Raw genomic sequence first — 16,699 nt, 5'->3', positions numbered from 1 at the left:
AAGCATGATGTTACACAACCAGCTGAATAAATGAATACATTCCAGTTGTATCGTTTCATTTTTCCTTTCGAATTGTGCAACTGTTGTTGTTTGCTGCTGCAGCCGACGTCTATTTTTAAGCAAATCAAAACGTGAGTACCGTTAACTAATCGATCGAATTACATTGCACTGCAAATGTCGAGTGGATTTATTGCGCGTTTGTTACTTCTTGTTCGGGCATTGGCTACTAGGAATGCAGTTGTCCTTTGAGTCCCTCGAGAATCCTTCGTCGCAATAGCAAACGTCGTTACATCGAATGAATCTCAGTCGACAAGGTAAACCTAGTGTTGAACAATTCGATTCACAGGTGCTTGTACATTCGTAATGTTCATTAGGTTTAGGACAATTCTTTACAATACCTACAACGAAAAAAAAAATTAAAAAATATTATATAACTATCATTACAAAACAATAATATTTCTACAAAATTAGATAATTAAATGAAAATTACAGAAATAATTCTAGACAAAGAAAGTATACAATTAAGAAAAACGCCGAAAGGTTCACACAAGGCAATATTATTTTCTTAAATTAACTTATCTAATTCATGTTCAGTTAAATAAGAAGAGAAATTAAATAAATAACATTTTAAAATATTTACCTCCAACTGTATTGTAGGGTTGACTGAAAGTCTCATTTGTTAATAATATGAAAAATAGAAACGCTTGCAGGAACATCTTGTTACAAAATTAGTCGGTAAACAAAGAAATCTTTGCTATTTATACGTAATGTTTTCATCTAATATCGATTACAGCATCGCTAATAATAGACATTAAAGTAGTTCTGGGTAAGCATACAATACCAAGAACGCTTAATACAATAACAATTATTTATAATAATGTATGCTAATGTAAATAATTCAATAATTGATTTTGTACTTTAAAATAAATTTTATTGGTAATTTTTGTTAATACTTTTAAAGAAATATGGACAAATTGAGTTCAATATATTATTTTGTGATATATTTGGACATATGTAAATATAGTTTAGCAGTGTTTATACTCAATTTGAGAGCAATAGACTGGTTCTTTGTTTGTTTTACTGGATGAGTAGAAATCTTCAAAAGGGACCATGGCTGGAAAGGAACTGTGAGATTTGTATACACTAAAACCAGTCCTCTCTCATCCAAACATGCAGAGCCCATGGTTTGGCACTGGATTTCTGATCATGCTGATTTGTCCTTGCAAACCCGTTTCGCGTCAGCACTTCTATTTTTCAATCACACACACCCATCATCATCTTCTTGTCTATGTACTTCAGTACTTCAGTCAATTATTTCCTTTTTACACGTAAAGATTTCATCAAATATATATAGCTAATAATAGACAGTACAGTAGCACTGGGTGAGCATACAATACCAGAATTGCTTAATATAATAACAATTTTTGATAATAATTTTCTAAAATTAAGTTTTTTTATTGATAATTTTTGTTTACTCTTTTAAAGAAATATTAACATATTCACATTGAGCATATTTAAGCACCGTTTATACTCAATTTGAGAGTAATAAAATAGTAGTCTTCATTTGTTTTAAGTAAAATAGTCCATGTTTTATACACTAAAATGACACCTCTCTCTTCTAAGCATGCACAGCTCATGGTTTGGCACTAGTTTTCTTAATAATCTGGTATATCACACCCACTCACGCACAGCAATCATCACCTTTTTGTCTGCCTTCTTAAATCAGCCAACATTTGCTACTATATCCCATTTCACCTGGCTTCCTGACATGATTTCCACCACGGTTTCCAGCGTGTCTTCTAGCTTAGCTTCCTTGATGCCTACCGTTAGAACCAGAAGATGGTGGGAAGGTAGTCTAATGGAAAGGATATGCTATCATCATTTCATACATTATACGAACCTTAAGGATCTCTTTAATTCTTCTCAAACATAAATTTTATACAAATCTAGAACAAAATGAATATCTTGCCCAAGCTTCTTCAAACCCAAGTACATTAATTTATTAGGATATTAAATAAATTATATAAAGAAATGATCCCATTTAAAATGTTAATTAAAAAAGATAAGTACAATATTCTTAATCACAATTCTTATACTTATTTAGATATTTTTAATTGAACTTATAATACAACTTATTTAATATACAAGCATTTAATATTGAGAAAAGAACATTTATTTTCAATTAGCAATCAAATTATTACAGTTTTTTTTTGTTCCTACCAATCTATAAGCCAGTTAAAGTATGCAACTTAGTATACACTTTTCGGTATATGTATAACGTGACAATTTAGTATTTTCCTCAAAACGAAACAATTACTAATTTAAAAAATATGTAACTTATTCACAAGGGAAAAGACTCTTTCTATGGGTGCATTAGTGTTTCTGTGTCTTGTTTAGAATCAATAAATCCTTTTTCAATTAATTCATCTTATGGATTTATTCCCACCTAGAAATTATAGTTAAATTTGTCAATTAAAATATTCTTTGAAGAACACAGTCTTCTGCTCTCTTTCTAAAGACGGGACATTGCGGCATCGCGAAGCTGTGCTTGGGGATAACGGGATGTATCGTCACTTTATGTATGTAACCAGTTAGTGTCATATTTAACATAAAACAATAAAAATAAGTACAAAAAATATTATTTGTATTCTTTGTATTCAAATATAACGCAGTTTCTTTTTGGGTCATCCGTTCGAGAGATCAGGAAATATTTCACTCTCTGTATATTAAGTTGCATAACTATACTTATGTTTGGAATAAAATAACAAAAGATATGTAATGCTAAATTAACATAAGAAGGACGTATTTAATGGAACGGCAATAATGGTATGTAAATATAATCAAATTTTGATAAAAACACAAGTTCACTTTTTATTGTTTGTTATGTATGTATGAACGAAGGTGATAAGAAATGGAAAGTCCCTTATCACAAATCTAAAAGTACTTATAATATTTAGTTCAAGTGACTTTTAGTAATATTTAGTAATATTTAGTTCAAGTGACTAAATACTTATAAAAATTCTAATGTTTATCTTAAATGCAATATTTTTGTATAAATTGTTTTTTTTTTATCTTATAGAAATATACATAAATCTTGATACTACTTATAACACATAGATACTTGTGTTTTTATAATAAAATATATTGAGAAAATATAAACATTTTAAATAAAAACATACAATAATAAGTTGTTTTTTAATTTAATTTAATTTGTATATGTATTTATTTATAATAAATATAATAAATTATAATTGAATATAATTAAATTTCACTATTTTATAATAATTTTTTGAATAAACTTCATTTCTATATTAATTATTACATAAATTAATAATATTATCATAGGGCAGTTGCAAATATCACATTGGATGATATTAAAATTTCATTGAAAAACCAATGAGATTCAATAATAATAATTATACCAAATTGGATTGGAATAAAATTGTTTAATCAAAACAAAACACAATGTATTTGTATTTGCAATATTTAGAGGAAATTGTAGTAATTAAAATTAAACATACTTTTTTTAAGTATTAGATAACATACATCTACTTAAACATGCAGAAAGCGTGTTTCTTTTAGCAAAATTTAAATTATTTCTGGAACGTGTTTGAAATGTAGACTATTCTTCAAGCACGTACAATAAATAAAATATGTTTACTTTTTGTATGTAACATTTACATAAAAACATCTAAAATATAGGAAGCAAAGCATATATTTTATAAAATTATTTTATTTATTTCAAATTCATATTAAATCAGATTTTGTTATGAACGCATATTTCTGCTCAAATAAAATTCACTCTTTACTTAAATTACATATTTTGGTATATGGTAACAAACTTCTCTAAAATCAACCAATTAATAAAATTACATTCATTTTTGGAATAAGAATCAAATCTAAACTCAGATACAAACAATTATAAAGGGTGTTCCAAAATTAACACAAGATTTGAATTAAATAGAAAACACAGTTTTTAGTCTTCAGGTTGTGATTTTTCTATTGAATCATAAAATACATAGGACAGGGTTATTTATGGAATAACACATCGGGCAAATGGCTTCCACAGCTTTGCTGAGAATTTCGTTGATGCAGCGTTTAATTTCATCCTGTAATACACGGGCGGTTGTGGGTTTGTTGACATAGACCTTTGATTTCAAATAATCCCATAAAAAGAAATCTAATAGTGTTAAATCACAAGATCTAGGGGAATTACAATTAACAAAGCCATTAATTAACCAATAATTAACAAAGCCATCAAAGTGAAAATGTGCTTCATCGCTTAAGATGATTTTGCTCGAAAAATCAGCATCCACTTGTTGATGCTCAATAATCCATTCAACGCCCCATTTTTACTAACCCTAACCTGCCAGCTGTCAAATTGTTTTTTTTTTGGGTTGCCAACGATTTACTGCACAAATGGCAGCAAATTCAAATCTTGCTTTAATTTTGGGACACCCTTATATAGAGCAGAGGTTCCCAAACTTTTTTGTGTCGTAGACCCCTTGCCATGTTTTTCGGTTTTGGGTAGACACGCTACTTACCTGATATTGATTTTTTGTAAATTTATTATTTGTATTGGGACATCTTTATAATTATTAAGATCTTTGCTCTGAGACTGCGCGTATGCTTGTAACAAGATGATACTGGTATATCATTATGTGCAGATTTTTACAAGTTCAAAATGTATTGCGACTACAAAGCGAATGCCTACATCCTACAACTTACACAATTTTATAAACATATATAATAATTTTTTACTACATAGGTACTTTTATAAATAATGTATATGTTTTTATATTATAAGATAGTATAATGTAAGTAAATAGGTACTATCAGTGTATGTTGAGATCCACTATCGCGGACCCCCATTTTCATTTCATGGACCCTCAATTTTTTTTTGCCGACGTAAACCCCTTGCAGGTTGTCATAGACCCCTAGGGGTCGATATAGACCACATTGGGAATTACTTATAATGCACAACTTGAAAGTCGTCAGCTGCATTTTTTATGCGGAATTCTTTTTAACAAAATTAGAGTTAACATGCAGTCACATAAGCTCTGTACATATCTCTAAAAGTATAAGCACCATATTTACGACAAATACATTATTGAAATGTACTCGCGGGCTGTGTAATATTATTTCGAGTGCCGAATTTGGCCCACGAGCCTCCTTTTTGAAACTTATTATATATTGGATTGAAATATATAGAAAGGAAATATTACCATTTAATTTATTTTCTCATTCATCGATCGGAACACAAGATTCAGTTCGATCTCAGGAATATCCATATATTACAGCTTAAATCATGATTTTAGAAAAAAAAATTGTCTTAGATTATAAGTATAATTTACGACTAACTGATAACATAAAGCGATTTAAAGTCTATTGCATTTTGATGATTTATATATAAAACGGATATTTACAAAAAGGATTTAGTAACAATAGAGGAGGAGAGAGTCATAAATTTAATTACATTGCCTTTGTTATTATGCATAAAAATTATAAAAAATGAATAATTGTTAAGTAAATTTGTATATAAATATTATCGTTTTTAGCACTTTTAGTTGAGCAACATGAATCGTGGTTTACTTTTTGTTGTAGTTCTGTGCGTTTGCCAGATCAACGCTTATTACGATCCGAACGGAAGTAAGTAATATAAATATGTAACTATAACTTAGATAATGTCTTATTTTGTAGTTCCCAAGGGTTGTTTCAGGCCTAATGAGAAGTACGCGTGTGGAAGTGCTTGTCAGGTGACGTGTGCCACCCTTGGACAAACCTGTGACATCATTAATAAAAAATGCAACGATCGTTGCTATTGTGAAGAAGGATACGCTCGTGATCAAACTGGTTCTTGTGTATCGATCGATAAATGCAATGACAGACTGAACGGTGAAAATTGGTTTTATAATCTTCTTTAATAAAGTCTTCAATTTGTTCTTTTAGGTATTTGCGGGATCAATGAAGAATTACGCTTGGATTTCTATACGAGAAACGAGTGCATTCCTCAGTTATTAACTGAAGAGGTCGAGGAGGGAGACAAATATGGTTGTTATTGCATTGAAGGATACTTGAGGGACCCATCCGGTCTCTGCGTTCCTTTCAATTATTGTCCGATGCCCTAAAGCAGAGGTTTTCAAACTTTTAGAAAATTATACATTTTATTAAATATAATGAATATTCATACTAAGGTTATGTATTTATATCAATATTGAAAATAGAATGAAGTAAAATGTTTAAAAAAAATAGTTTTATTATTTCAAATATTATATATGTTTATTGTATATTAATATGTAGAAAATGTCTTAAATATGTCAACTTCTATAATAAATTATTAGAAATAAAAAAAATAGTAAAAACTACTAATAAAAACTACCGGTTTTGAGGGTTAATAAACTAAATTAACTAATGTGAAAATAATAGTGTATACCTATCACTGAACGCAGACGGACTCCGCTGTTTATTTTTATGACTTTCTTGGCCAGGGAGCTCGCGTAACTTCTGTTGTAACTTCTTATTACTTTTCTTAAGTATGTGGCAATTCCTCATTTTCTTGTTTCTTCTAGTATTATTTTTCATTGAAGGCATTTTTGACATCCAAAGTCAGTAAGGCACAATTATTTCTATTGCTTCTTGTGCCAGCTCTTGATTTCTTCGCATGTTGATCACCGCTTTGGGATCTTTCACCTTTCTGGAAATTTTCAGTCTACTGTTGTATCATTTATTATACTAAACACTGCTTGAGGATGTTCTCTTACCAGAATTTTGAAAATTTCAGTTGCCTGGACCTGATGGCATAAAACTTTGGGAATCTGTCTCATATCGAGCATCGATATAATTAAAAACTTACTTACCAATGCTAAAAGGTTCTCCACTAATTATGATTTCCATCACCTAGTTAACCTCAGCCTTCTTAAGGAAAATAAAACTGAGGTCAGCACTAAGTACCAATACCAGCTGAAATACTATCTAAATAAACTATCTATGGAGCTGATTAAATCATCGTCGAATACTGAAGACATTTAGATACAATATCTCCCAAATCTATTTAATCAACTAAATAAAACAGATGGAATGTGTATACGTGTGAACATAAATATATGTAAACTATATTTGATGTTTGGTTACTGGCTGAATTCTTTAATACTCAGATTTATATATCTTAACAAAATTATCAATAAAGCTAATTATCTTATAAGATAAATTTATTTAATTGCCTTAACATATAAAATTTACTTTAGTAAATAATAAAATGCCCCCCAGGTCACAGCAAAATCATCCCGCTTGCAACACTTTCACGCTACAATATGAGTATGAAAGAAAGCCCAATAAGTACATTTCAGTACTTACAGGATTAGAAAAAAGAATTTCAAAAAAAATCAATTTGAGAAAATTAAAAAATAATTCATAAATTTTATTTATTATTTAGTAAAAACTGCATGTATATAAGAGAAATAATGATGTAACTACTGAATAAAATCAAAAATTGTACTCTATAAATGCTGAAAAAAATGTGAAAACTGTATAATTGAATAATTTGAATTGGATTACGGTATAAATGAATAGAAATATTATTTTATTCATAATGGTACAAAATCAAAACTTGTAAAATGGAATTGAACTTTGTGGATACTTTGGAGGCGGTTGAATTGGGCATTTTGCTGCTGGAATACATTTCCCAGACGGATCTCTTTTATATCCTTTAATACAGAAACATCCTAAGACTTTTCGCTTGGAAACTTCAATTTCTGTAAGCTTCTGAATGTAGCATTCATTGTTCAAGTAAAAATCAAGTCTGTATTCTTCATGATCACCACATTTACCTAAAAATAAATAACAAAAATAAAATTAATGTATTATCAATAATTATTGATCAGAATATATAACAGATACAGAAGACTTCACATAATAATTAAATTTAAAATTTAGTATCAATAAGGCTAATATAAATATAATTAATTATTTAACATACCGTTCAATCTGTCTTTACAATATTTAATGTGGACACACGTTCCAGTTTGATCCCTAGCGTAATTTTTGATGCAATAACACATGTCGTTACATCTTACATTTATTATTGGACAAATTTTGTTGTAGTTGTAGCATGTAATTTGACAAGCTCCGCCACAGTAATAAACTTCGTTAGGTCTAAAACAGTCTTTTGGGCCAATAGCAAGGACTTCTAGGATGCCAAAAAGGACAATAATTGCAAACATCGTAACCTTCATCGTGCAAAGGCAATATTAAATTAAAATAAAAATGTCACCTTTTTATACCAATTTAGCTAAAATACAGTGGCGGATTTAGGATTGGTCTAAATAGGCTGGAAGCGCAGAGCCCCGTTCAATCAAAAGGCCACCCAAAAAAAATAAGTCCAAGGCTCTAGAACAATGTTATTTGAGGGCCCTCAAAAGTATTAGTCGAGGGCCCCAATATAGTGTTAGCACAGGGTCCTGAAAATTAACGGTCCGCTCCTGTAAAAATAAAATTTTATCGAAATCTACATATGTATTTTTTTATGGGTTTCTTTATTTTCTTTCATTTCAACTGTAACCATTTCCTGTTAGTGAGATAACATTTTTTTTAATATGAAATACGTTTCTCTGTTATTATCGGTGCGGTTTTATCGGGCATTACTCGCAAATTCTAAAATATATTTTCAAAGCATATATTGTTGCACAATTAGGTAGGTATGGTTCTAATGACATAAGTATGTTTTCTCAACGGTTTTTTTTCGTAATATTATTATTCTTTTAAAGAAAAGGTAAGTTTGAAGATTTTGAGAATATTATAAGATGATTGAATTTAAGTATACTTAACTTAAGATGACTTATTTTAAGGATACTTAACTTAAGACGTCTTAATTTATGTATACTTAACTAAAGATGACTTAATTTATGTATACTTAACTAAATATTACTTAATTTAAGTATACTTAACTTAAGACGACTTAATTCAAGTCTTCTTAACTAAAGATGACTTAATTCAAGTCTTCTTAACTAAAGATGACTTATATTAAGGATACTTAACATGATTTAAGTATACTTAACTTAAGACGTCTTAATTTATGTATACTTAACTAAACATGACTTATTATAAGGATATTTAACTAAATATTACTTAATTTATGTATACTAAAGATGACTTATTTTAAGGATACTTAACTTAAGATGATTTAAATTAAGTCAATTTAACTAAAAATGACTTAATTTAAGTATACTTAACTAAATATTACTTAATTTAAGTATACTTAACTTAAGATAACTTTATTTAAGTATACTTTAAGTATACTTTAAGTATACTTAACTAAATATTACTTAATTTAAGTATAGTTAACTTAAGATAACTTTATTTAAGTATACTTAACTTAAGACGTCTTAATTTATGTATACTTAACTAAAGATGACTTATTTTAAGGATACTTAACTAAATATTACTTAACTTAATACGACTTAATTCAAGTATATTTAACTGAAGATGACTTATTTTAAGGTTACTTAACTTAGGATGATTTAATTTAAGACGTCTTAATTTATGTATACTTAACTAAAGATGACTTATTTTAAGGATACTTAACTTAAGATGATTTAATTTAAGTATACTTAACTTAAGACCACTTTGCTTCAATATACTTAACTTAAGACGACTTAATTTAAATATACTTAAATAAAGATGACTTAATTCAAGTATACAAAATTGAATTTCAGACAAAAAAAAGTATGTGTATCTTACATGCAAGTATATCTTGTCTGGATAATAAATTTCAACACAATTGATATAAATTAAATAAATAAATATTATTATCATTTAACATTGTTCAACATTTGATGTATAATTAAAATGCATTAATTCTCTTTTGTTTTTATTTTTTTTGTAAATGTATTTTATAACAATAGCCAGATTTTTACGTCTCTTAGAAATTACTATATAAACGGCAGTAAAATTATCTAAATTATATAATTGCCAACATGGGTATTCAACGTCTAATCATCCTTGCAGCTTTCTGTTTCTTGCAAACTTTGGCGATTGGCTACATCCCAAAGGACTGCTTCAGGCCAAAGGAATTTTACAGCTGTGGATCGGCATGTCAAATAACCTGCGAAACTCTTAATCAAACTTGCCCAATTATTAACATAATCTGTAACGATGTGTGCTATTGCGTCGAAGGTTATGCTAGAGATCAAACTGGAACATGCGTGCCTATTGACAAATGCGAGGATAGGTTGAATGGTAAGATAATAATATTTATATTTTGTAATTTGTATATCATTGGTAATTGTTGTTATAGGTATTTGCGGAGAAAATGAGGAATATCGTGTTGATTTCTACTTGCATAACGATTGTCACGAGCAGTTGCTTACTGATCTGGAAGTACCACAAGAGGATGCTTTAGGTTGCTACTGCATTGCTGGATACAAGAGGGCTCCGACTGGTATTTGCATTCCTGCTGCAGAGTGTCCACCAAAACCACCAGCAAAATACCCAGAAAATAACTAATTGGAAAACTAAACTTACATTAATATGACTTAATTAAAGCATACTTAACATAAGATAATTTAACATAATCCTTTCATCTTGTCTGGTAATGATCAATAATTTATTTTTATTCAGCTACAAATGGGTTAACCATCTTTTGCAATCATTAATATTTTCTGGAAGGAACTTCTTTAATGTCATCTTTATTTTTTTAATCTCCCACATACAAACCATAATCTGCATTGAATATGTGTGTTGGCACAATACAATAAATAAATGAATTGTATAGTTTTCTCATATAATTTATTACTTTATAGCATACAATAGATGTGTAGTTTCTATACTCATATATGATTTGAGTTTCAATATAAGTATCAGGTGCAATGTTGGAAGTATATCCAACAAATTAAATGTAAGAAATACGTTAATTAATTTACGATTTGCTATTTGGATATTTGGCTGGTGGCTTTGGAGGACACTCAGCAGCTGGAATGCACTTTCCAGATGGATCTCTCTTATAACCAGCAATGCAATAACATCCCATTCTATCCCCAGATTCGATTTCCCAGCTATTGAGCAATTGCTCGTGGCAAGTATCGTGCAAGTAGAAATCCACTCGGTTTTCCTCGTTCTCGCCGCAAATACCTATAGAACATACCAAAATAATCAATAAGTTCATTTAAACAAGCTATTTTGATTACCATTAAGTCGATCCGCGCATTTCGCTATTGCCACACAATTTCCAGTCTGATCTCTGGCATAACCCTTTTTGCAATAGCACCAATCGTTGCAGACGATGTTTGCTATCAAGCATGGTTTATTGTAATTGGTGCAGGTTATTTGGCAAGCACCATTGCATAAGTATACCTCGTTTGGTCTGAAACAGTCTTTCGGTGATTGAAATGCAATGGTTTGCATAACGCAAATAGCGGCAATCACAACTGATGTTTTCAATGCCATCGTTGCGCATTGAATGGTCTTCTATACTGAATGTAACGAGTTTTTGTATCAGTATATGTCGCTGATTTTCCTGTATGCATGACCTTTCCGTTGCATAGGAAACAAATAACCAGTCGGTCAGAGTCGGATTAAGATTATGTTATTGTTTACACCAAACATTAAAAATGTATATTTTTCTTTTGTCAGATTGATTAATTAAAAATAAATGTGTATATATATAGTATTTAATTTGGTTGCTATGTCAAGGGATATATATTGATAGTCCATACCATCCAATGTTGATTCTTTAGTTGACGAAGTTAGCTGATTCAGTAGTCTAATTTTTTTTCGGGTCTTATAGAGAGTAAAAAAATTACAAAGTTGTAGAAATATTTTACTTGTAAAAATATATTTTTCAGTCTTAACTTTCTTTAGAGCGTACTAAATAAGCATGAGTTAATACTAAAAGATTATTAAACACAATGGACTATGGGATTAACGAAAATAAATATAAAACAATGGAAAACTGCATTTTATATTCATTATCGTTAACAATTAATTACTATGCAAATAATTTTCTCATATAAATACATAGCGCTTTCATGAGGTTATTAGTATATCAACATGTTCGCACAAATCAGTTTCGTTCTTTTAGTTGGCATTGCTTTATGCAGCGCTAATGGTGGTTTTTGTAAATTGCTCATTTTTCATTTTGTATCTTTTCTAACTGTATTTTATATTTAGTTCCAAGGGATTGCTTCAGACCTAATGAAGCCTACTACTGCGGCAGCGCCTGTCAAACAACATGCTTAAACTATAATGAAACTTGCCCAATAATCAATATTATGTGCAACGATATGTGTTATTGCATCCCAGGTTATGCTAGAGATCAAACTGGTTCTTGTATTCCTTATAAGAAATGCGAAGAAAGATTGAACGGTTAGATTTATATCTTATATAAGAAAATGGATTTAAATTATATTTATCTTTTAGGAATTTGCGGAGAGAACGAAGAACTTCGTGTTGATACCCATTTGAACAATGAATGCCATGCTATAGCTTGGGATCAGTATCTTAGACAAGAACACGTTGAAGGATGTTATTGCATCAAAGGATACAAGAAGGATTCAACTGGCAAATGCATTCCTCAAGAGCAGTGCACTCCCATACCAGACAGCACCACCACAACTCGTGCCCCTCCTGTATAAGCAATTATATTCAAAGATATTTAAATACACTATTAAACTTTACTTTTGTTTTTTTATATACAAACTCGAAAAATGCAATTAATTTGCTTAGTTACACTAATATAATTTCTGTTTAAAAAAACATATGAATTATGTAGATTATTTATAATAATATATATTGTTAGTTTTATAAACTTCATTATTTTTTTTTCTACTATATTACAAAACAATGACTACATTAGTATACAATTTTGTACATCTACATTTTTTTTAAGACATAATCTTCAGATTAAGATACTCAAAACATACTATCATTAAGCAAATTTTGAAGAAAACTTAACCTATTGAGATCTCAACAAGACGTCATATTAGATATTATGGGATATTATTTTGACATTAATATACTTTATTGTGACGTAGGAAGTTCCTGAGGTTGAAATCGTTTCAGTCTTCGCAGATAGTTATCTGTGTTCCTCGTCTGTTTACCTAGTTGATTCTCATGATGCTCCAGGCGATGATGATATCTGATGCTGGCTTTTTTGATCTCTTCTTTAACGATGCTGATATTAGTGGATTGATGAATACAATTATTGATGGAGAACCAAATAGAATTGATCATTTGCCATAACGATTTTCATATGAATCTCTCAATGATATCTATTCTTGAGTAGCAAGAAGATCCCCAAAATTAGATACCATAAGTCCATATGGGTTTGATGATTGGCTTATATATACAAACTCCTTGTTTTCGGTTGAGATTGCCCAGTAGCCAATGCAGATTTTTAACCATCAAACCAAGTTGTTTCCTTTTGGCAGCGATAAGTTTTTTTTTCATCTAAGCTATCTATTCCTAGTTATTTAGCTTCAACTGCTTGATGTGCAACTTGAAAATATAGCTGTTTGGGATAATATTTAGGTTTGACAACATAACGTAATTTAATAATTATTTATTCATTTTTTTGTACATAAATCATATTTGTTCCCTAATATATAGTGAAGTCCCTTTTTGTGCCATTTATATTTAAGCGGTTTTAAAATCCTTGATTAGTCCAGTATCAAACTGCCGAAAATTGGTGAACTTGTTTATCAATTCTATGCGAGACATACATGTTCAATAATTTCCCAAAAAATGTACTAAATAAACATAACTTAATACTAATATTCTAAATACAATGCAATATAGGATTAACTGAAATTAATTCAAAAGTAATCATCAACGTGACAAAATAATTACTGTGTAAACATATTCTGAGTATAAATTGTCAGAGTTTTCGCTCGTTATTCATTCCATCAAAATGTTTGCACAAACCAGTTTCATTCTTTTAGTTGGCCTTGCTTTATGCAGCGCCAATGGTGGTAGATGTAAGTTACACAATAACAAAAATTAATATTTTATAATTATTAAAAAACTAAATATATTTAATCATCAGTTCCAAGGGATTGCTTCAGACCTAATGAAGCCTACTCCTGCGGCAGCGCCTGTCAAACAACATGCTTAAACTACAATGAAACTTGCCCAATTATCAATATTATGTGCAACGATATGTGTTATTGCATCTCAGGTTATGCTAGAGATCAAACTGGTTCTTGTATTCCCTACGAGAAATGCGAAGAAAGATTGAGTGGTTGGTTTTATATCTTATATAAGAAAAAAAATGGATTTAAATTATATTTTTCTTTTAGGAATTTGCGGAGAGAACGAAGAACTTCGTGTTGATACCCATTTGAACAATGAATGCCATGCTATAGCTTGGGATCAGTATCTTAGACAAGAACACGTTGAAGGATGTTATTGCATCAAAGGATACAAGAAGGATTCAACTGGCAAATGCATTCCTCAAGAGCAGTGCACTCCCATACCAGACAGCACCACCACAACTCGTGCCCCTCCTGTATAAGCAATTATATTCAAAGATAATCAAATACACTATTAAACTTTACTTTTGTTTTTTTATATCCAAACTCGAAAAATGCAATTAATTTGTTTAGTTACACTAATATAATTTCTGTTTAAAAAAACATGTTAATTATGAAGATTATTTATAATAATATATATTGTTAGTTTTATAATCTTCATTATTATTTTTTCTACTATATTACAAAGCAATGAATACGTTAGTATACAATTTTGTACATCTACATTTTTTTTAACACATAATCTTCAGATTAAGATACTGAAAACATTCTATCATTAAGCAAATTTTGAAGAAAACTTAACCTAATTGAGATATCAACGAGACGTCATATTAGATATTATTGGATATTATTTTGACATTAATATACTTTATTGTGATGTAAGAAGTTCCTGCGGTTGAAATCGTATCTGTGTTCCTCGTCTCTTTACCTAGTTGATTCTGATGATGCTCCAGGCGATGATGATATCTGATGCAGGCTTTTTTGATCTCTTCTTTAACGATGCTGATATTTGTGGATTGATGAATACAATTATTGATGGAGAACCAAATAGAATTGGTTATTTGCCATAACGATTTTCATATGAATCTCTCAATGATATCTATTCTTGAGTAGCAAGCATATTCCAAAGTTGGATACCATAAGTCCATATGGGTTTGATGATTGCCTTATATATAAGGAGTTTGTTTTCGGTGGAGATTGCCCAGTAGCCAATGCAGTTTTTTAACTAACAAACCAAGTAGTTTCCTTATGGTAGCGATATGTTTTTTTTTCATCTAAGCCATCCAACAATATCTGTTCCTAGTTGATCAAACAATATAAATGTTAATTCTGCAAAATAAAAATAAATTCTGAAATAAATAGAACGCAACATTATTTTTATTACATAAATTAACATTTTTTGGTTGCTTTTATATTCAGTTCATTCTCTTTGTGTGTAGTTTATTTTTATGCGCTTTTAAAGTTCTCGAATAATGCGGTTTCATACAGTGCGGGTTATTAGCGGAAACCGTACTATGCGAGATATTGCTGTACAATTTTATCAGATTTTAATGAAATATATTAGGAAAAAAATATCAGAAAAACTTTGGTCGTTAACACGTTGGATCAAATTAAAGGTAATAAAAATTATATATTCTTCAAATAATTTACAATAATTGAAATTATTTTTAATAAAGTTATACATTTAAAAAATCAATTATATATGAAACACTATTTTTTTAGTTCACTTGCATTTTTTATGATAGTAATATTCGTAAATATTTTGAATATCAATAACATTTAGTATTCTTGATTTTGTTTTCAAATATTCGCATATATTAAGATAATAAAACTACTTACAGTATTGAATACAATAGAATAATTAAATAATGAACTTTGTAGTATATTTCATGGAAAATTGTTTAAGATTTAAAAGGAAGTTTCCTATTTACAATAATATATATGTTACAAATTTCAATTAATCAAGGATTTTAGTATATTCTTATCCATAAAATATTTAACTGTGTAAAAATTATATATTTCTATTCTATTAACCAAAGTTTTTCTGATTAATTTAACAAATTTCTTCTTAAGTCATATAATAAAAAGATGCGTTATATCAATTATATAAATTATTTGTTAATGATGAAATGGTAAACCGCATAGAAACGGAACAAAAACGATTTTACTTTTATTCTCCTGCTTTTATTGATTTCAAATTTTAAACTGGACTATAGTTAATCTGGAGTGACCAACGTCGTATTTTGCTTGGTATTACTGTATTTGTAATATACACTGTTTTAAAGCCTATGTGTATACTTGGTTGCCTAAAATAAGTGTACAGGAATTAATTTTACTTAGCAACAGCATAAAAAACTTATCAGACGGGGGTGAACGATAAAGTATCAATTATCAATGATGCAGTAGTGGGATTAGAAGACGTTGCAGTACTAGTTATAAGATCATTATGGATACATAAATCATATGTAATACATAAATAAAAACAAATAAGGCATGTCGCACTCTGTACTTAGATGAAAAACTGTACAGTTAACAACATATGTATATATAAATACTCAAGTTGGTAAGACAACGCCCAATTTTATTTGGATTTGGGGAATCGAATAGCAAGGTTTCAAATAACACGGCTAATGACCTAATGACCTAGTTGTCGATGCCTTATGTCAAAAAAAAAAAAA

At 29.4% G+C, this 16,699-nt stretch overlaps 7 protein-coding genes across 7 annotated transcripts; 4 read left to right on the top strand and 3 right to left on the bottom strand.

Annotated features, from left to right (window-relative positions):
- Window positions 1-177: 177 nt before the first annotated feature.
- On the bottom strand, window positions 178-724 carry LOC108560739 (inducible metalloproteinase inhibitor protein-like). Its single transcript, XM_017918408.1, has 2 exons — window positions 641-724; window positions 178-398 (listed from the first exon to the last, which is right to left on the bottom strand). Exons 1-2 carry the CDS (start codon window positions 714-716, stop codon window positions 202-204), a joined length of 273 nt encoding a protein of 90 aa, XP_017773897.1. The 5' UTR covers window positions 717-724; the 3' UTR covers window positions 178-201.
- A 446-nt stretch (window positions 725-1,170) lies between these two features.
- On the top strand, window positions 1,171-6,212 carry LOC108560720 (inducible metalloproteinase inhibitor protein-like). The gene is made up of 5 exons (XM_017918388.1): window positions 1,171-1,290; window positions 1,355-1,382; window positions 5,605-5,649; window positions 5,701-5,895; window positions 5,950-6,212. The coding sequence occupies exons 1-5, from the start codon at window positions 1,171-1,173 to the stop codon at window positions 6,126-6,128; spliced, it is 567 nt and encodes a 188-aa protein (XP_017773877.1). The 3' UTR covers window positions 6,129-6,212.
- A 1,233-nt stretch (window positions 6,213-7,445) lies between these two features.
- LOC108560731 (inducible metalloproteinase inhibitor protein-like) lies at window positions 7,446-8,428 on the bottom strand. The gene is made up of 2 exons (XM_017918399.1): window positions 7,976-8,428; window positions 7,446-7,826 (listed from the first exon to the last, which is right to left on the bottom strand). Exons 1-2 carry the CDS (start codon window positions 8,229-8,231, stop codon window positions 7,600-7,602), a joined length of 483 nt encoding a protein of 160 aa, XP_017773888.1. The 5' UTR covers window positions 8,232-8,428; the 3' UTR covers window positions 7,446-7,599.
- Window positions 8,429-9,956: 1,528 nt separating this feature from the next.
- Window positions 9,957-10,553, top strand: LOC108560727 (inducible metalloproteinase inhibitor protein-like). Its single transcript, XM_017918395.1, has 2 exons — window positions 9,957-10,233; window positions 10,292-10,553. Exons 1-2 carry the CDS (start codon window positions 9,972-9,974, stop codon window positions 10,498-10,500), a joined length of 471 nt encoding a protein of 156 aa, XP_017773884.1. The 5' UTR covers window positions 9,957-9,971; the 3' UTR covers window positions 10,501-10,553.
- Window positions 10,554-10,654: 101 nt separating this feature from the next.
- On the bottom strand, window positions 10,655-11,480 carry LOC108560728 (inducible metalloproteinase inhibitor protein-like). The gene is made up of 2 exons (XM_017918396.1): window positions 11,181-11,480; window positions 10,655-11,124 (listed from the first exon to the last, which is right to left on the bottom strand). The coding sequence occupies exons 1-2, from the start codon at window positions 11,437-11,439 to the stop codon at window positions 10,913-10,915; spliced, it is 471 nt and encodes a 156-aa protein (XP_017773885.1). The 5' UTR covers window positions 11,440-11,480; the 3' UTR covers window positions 10,655-10,912.
- A 562-nt stretch (window positions 11,481-12,042) lies between these two features.
- LOC108560730 (inducible metalloproteinase inhibitor protein-like) lies at window positions 12,043-12,668 on the top strand. The gene is made up of 3 exons (XM_017918398.1): window positions 12,043-12,109; window positions 12,163-12,357; window positions 12,412-12,668. Exons 1-3 carry the CDS (start codon window positions 12,043-12,045, stop codon window positions 12,624-12,626), a joined length of 477 nt encoding a protein of 158 aa, XP_017773887.1. The 3' UTR covers window positions 12,627-12,668.
- A 1,199-nt stretch (window positions 12,669-13,867) lies between these two features.
- Window positions 13,868-14,545, top strand: LOC108560729 (inducible metalloproteinase inhibitor protein-like). The gene is made up of 3 exons (XM_017918397.1): window positions 13,868-13,967; window positions 14,036-14,230; window positions 14,289-14,545. Exons 1-3 carry the CDS (start codon window positions 13,901-13,903, stop codon window positions 14,501-14,503), a joined length of 477 nt encoding a protein of 158 aa, XP_017773886.1. The 5' UTR covers window positions 13,868-13,900; the 3' UTR covers window positions 14,504-14,545.
- Window positions 14,546-16,699: the final 2,154 nt, after the last annotated feature.

Source organism: Nicrophorus vespilloides, unplaced genomic scaffold, assembly GCF_001412225.1.
Source record: "Nicrophorus vespilloides isolate i.1.1-1 unplaced genomic scaffold, Nicve_v1.0, whole genome shotgun sequence".
Lineage (NCBI taxonomy): Eukaryota > Metazoa > Arthropoda > Insecta > Coleoptera > Silphidae > Nicrophorus > Nicrophorus vespilloides.
The sequence above is the reverse complement of the archived record's forward strand: the minus strand, read 5'-3'. Positions and strand labels throughout refer to the sequence as shown.

Coding starts and splice junctions, on each gene's coding strand:
- LOC108560730 (XM_017918398.1), top strand. CDS start 12,043: ATGTTCGCACAAATCAGTTTCGTTCTTTTAGTTGGCATTGCTTTATGC. Junction 12,110..12,162: donor CAGCGCTAATGGTGGTTTTT/GTAAATTGCTCA, acceptor TTTTATATTTAG/TTCCAAGGGATTGCTTCAGA. Junction 12,358..12,411: donor ATGCGAAGAAAGATTGAACG/GTTAGATTTATA, acceptor TTTATCTTTTAG/GAATTTGCGGAGAGAACGAA.
- LOC108560729 (XM_017918397.1), top strand. CDS start 13,901: ATGTTTGCACAAACCAGTTTCATTCTTTTAGTTGGCCTTGCTTTATGC. Junction 13,968..14,035: donor CAGCGCCAATGGTGGTAGAT/GTAAGTTACACA, acceptor TTTAATCATCAG/TTCCAAGGGATTGCTTCAGA. Junction 14,231..14,288: donor ATGCGAAGAAAGATTGAGTG/GTTGGTTTTATA, acceptor TTTTTCTTTTAG/GAATTTGCGGAGAGAACGAA.
- LOC108560728 (XM_017918396.1), bottom strand. CDS start 11,439: ATGGCATTGAAAACATCAGTTGTGATTGCCGCTATTTGCGTTATGCAA. Junction 11,125..11,180: donor ATGCGCGGATCGACTTAATG/GTAATCAAAATA, acceptor TATGTTCTATAG/GTATTTGCGGCGAGAACGAG.
- LOC108560720 (XM_017918388.1), top strand. CDS start 1,171: ATGCAGAGCCCATGGTTTGGCACTGGATTTCTGATCATGCTGATTTGT. Junction 5,650..5,700: donor TTATTACGATCCGAACGGAA/GTAAGTAATATA, acceptor CTTATTTTGTAG/TTCCCAAGGGTTGTTTCAGG. Junction 5,896..5,949: donor ATGCAATGACAGACTGAACG/GTGAAAATTGGT, acceptor TTGTTCTTTTAG/GTATTTGCGGGATCAATGAA.
- LOC108560727 (XM_017918395.1), top strand. CDS start 9,972: ATGGGTATTCAACGTCTAATCATCCTTGCAGCTTTCTGTTTCTTGCAA. Junction 10,234..10,291: donor ATGCGAGGATAGGTTGAATG/GTAAGATAATAA, acceptor TTGTTGTTATAG/GTATTTGCGGAGAAAATGAG.
- LOC108560739 (XM_017918408.1), bottom strand. CDS start 716: ATGTTCCTGCAAGCGTTTCTATTTTTCATATTATTAACAAATGAGACT. Junction 399..640: donor ACCCTACAATACAGTTGGAG/GTAAATATTTTA, acceptor TTTTCGTTGTAG/GTATTGTAAAGAATTGTCCT.
- LOC108560731 (XM_017918399.1), bottom strand. CDS start 8,231: ATGAAGGTTACGATGTTTGCAATTATTGTCCTTTTTGGCATCCTAGAA. Junction 7,827..7,975: donor TTGTAAAGACAGATTGAACG/GTATGTTAAATA, acceptor ATTTATTTTTAG/GTAAATGTGGTGATCATGAA.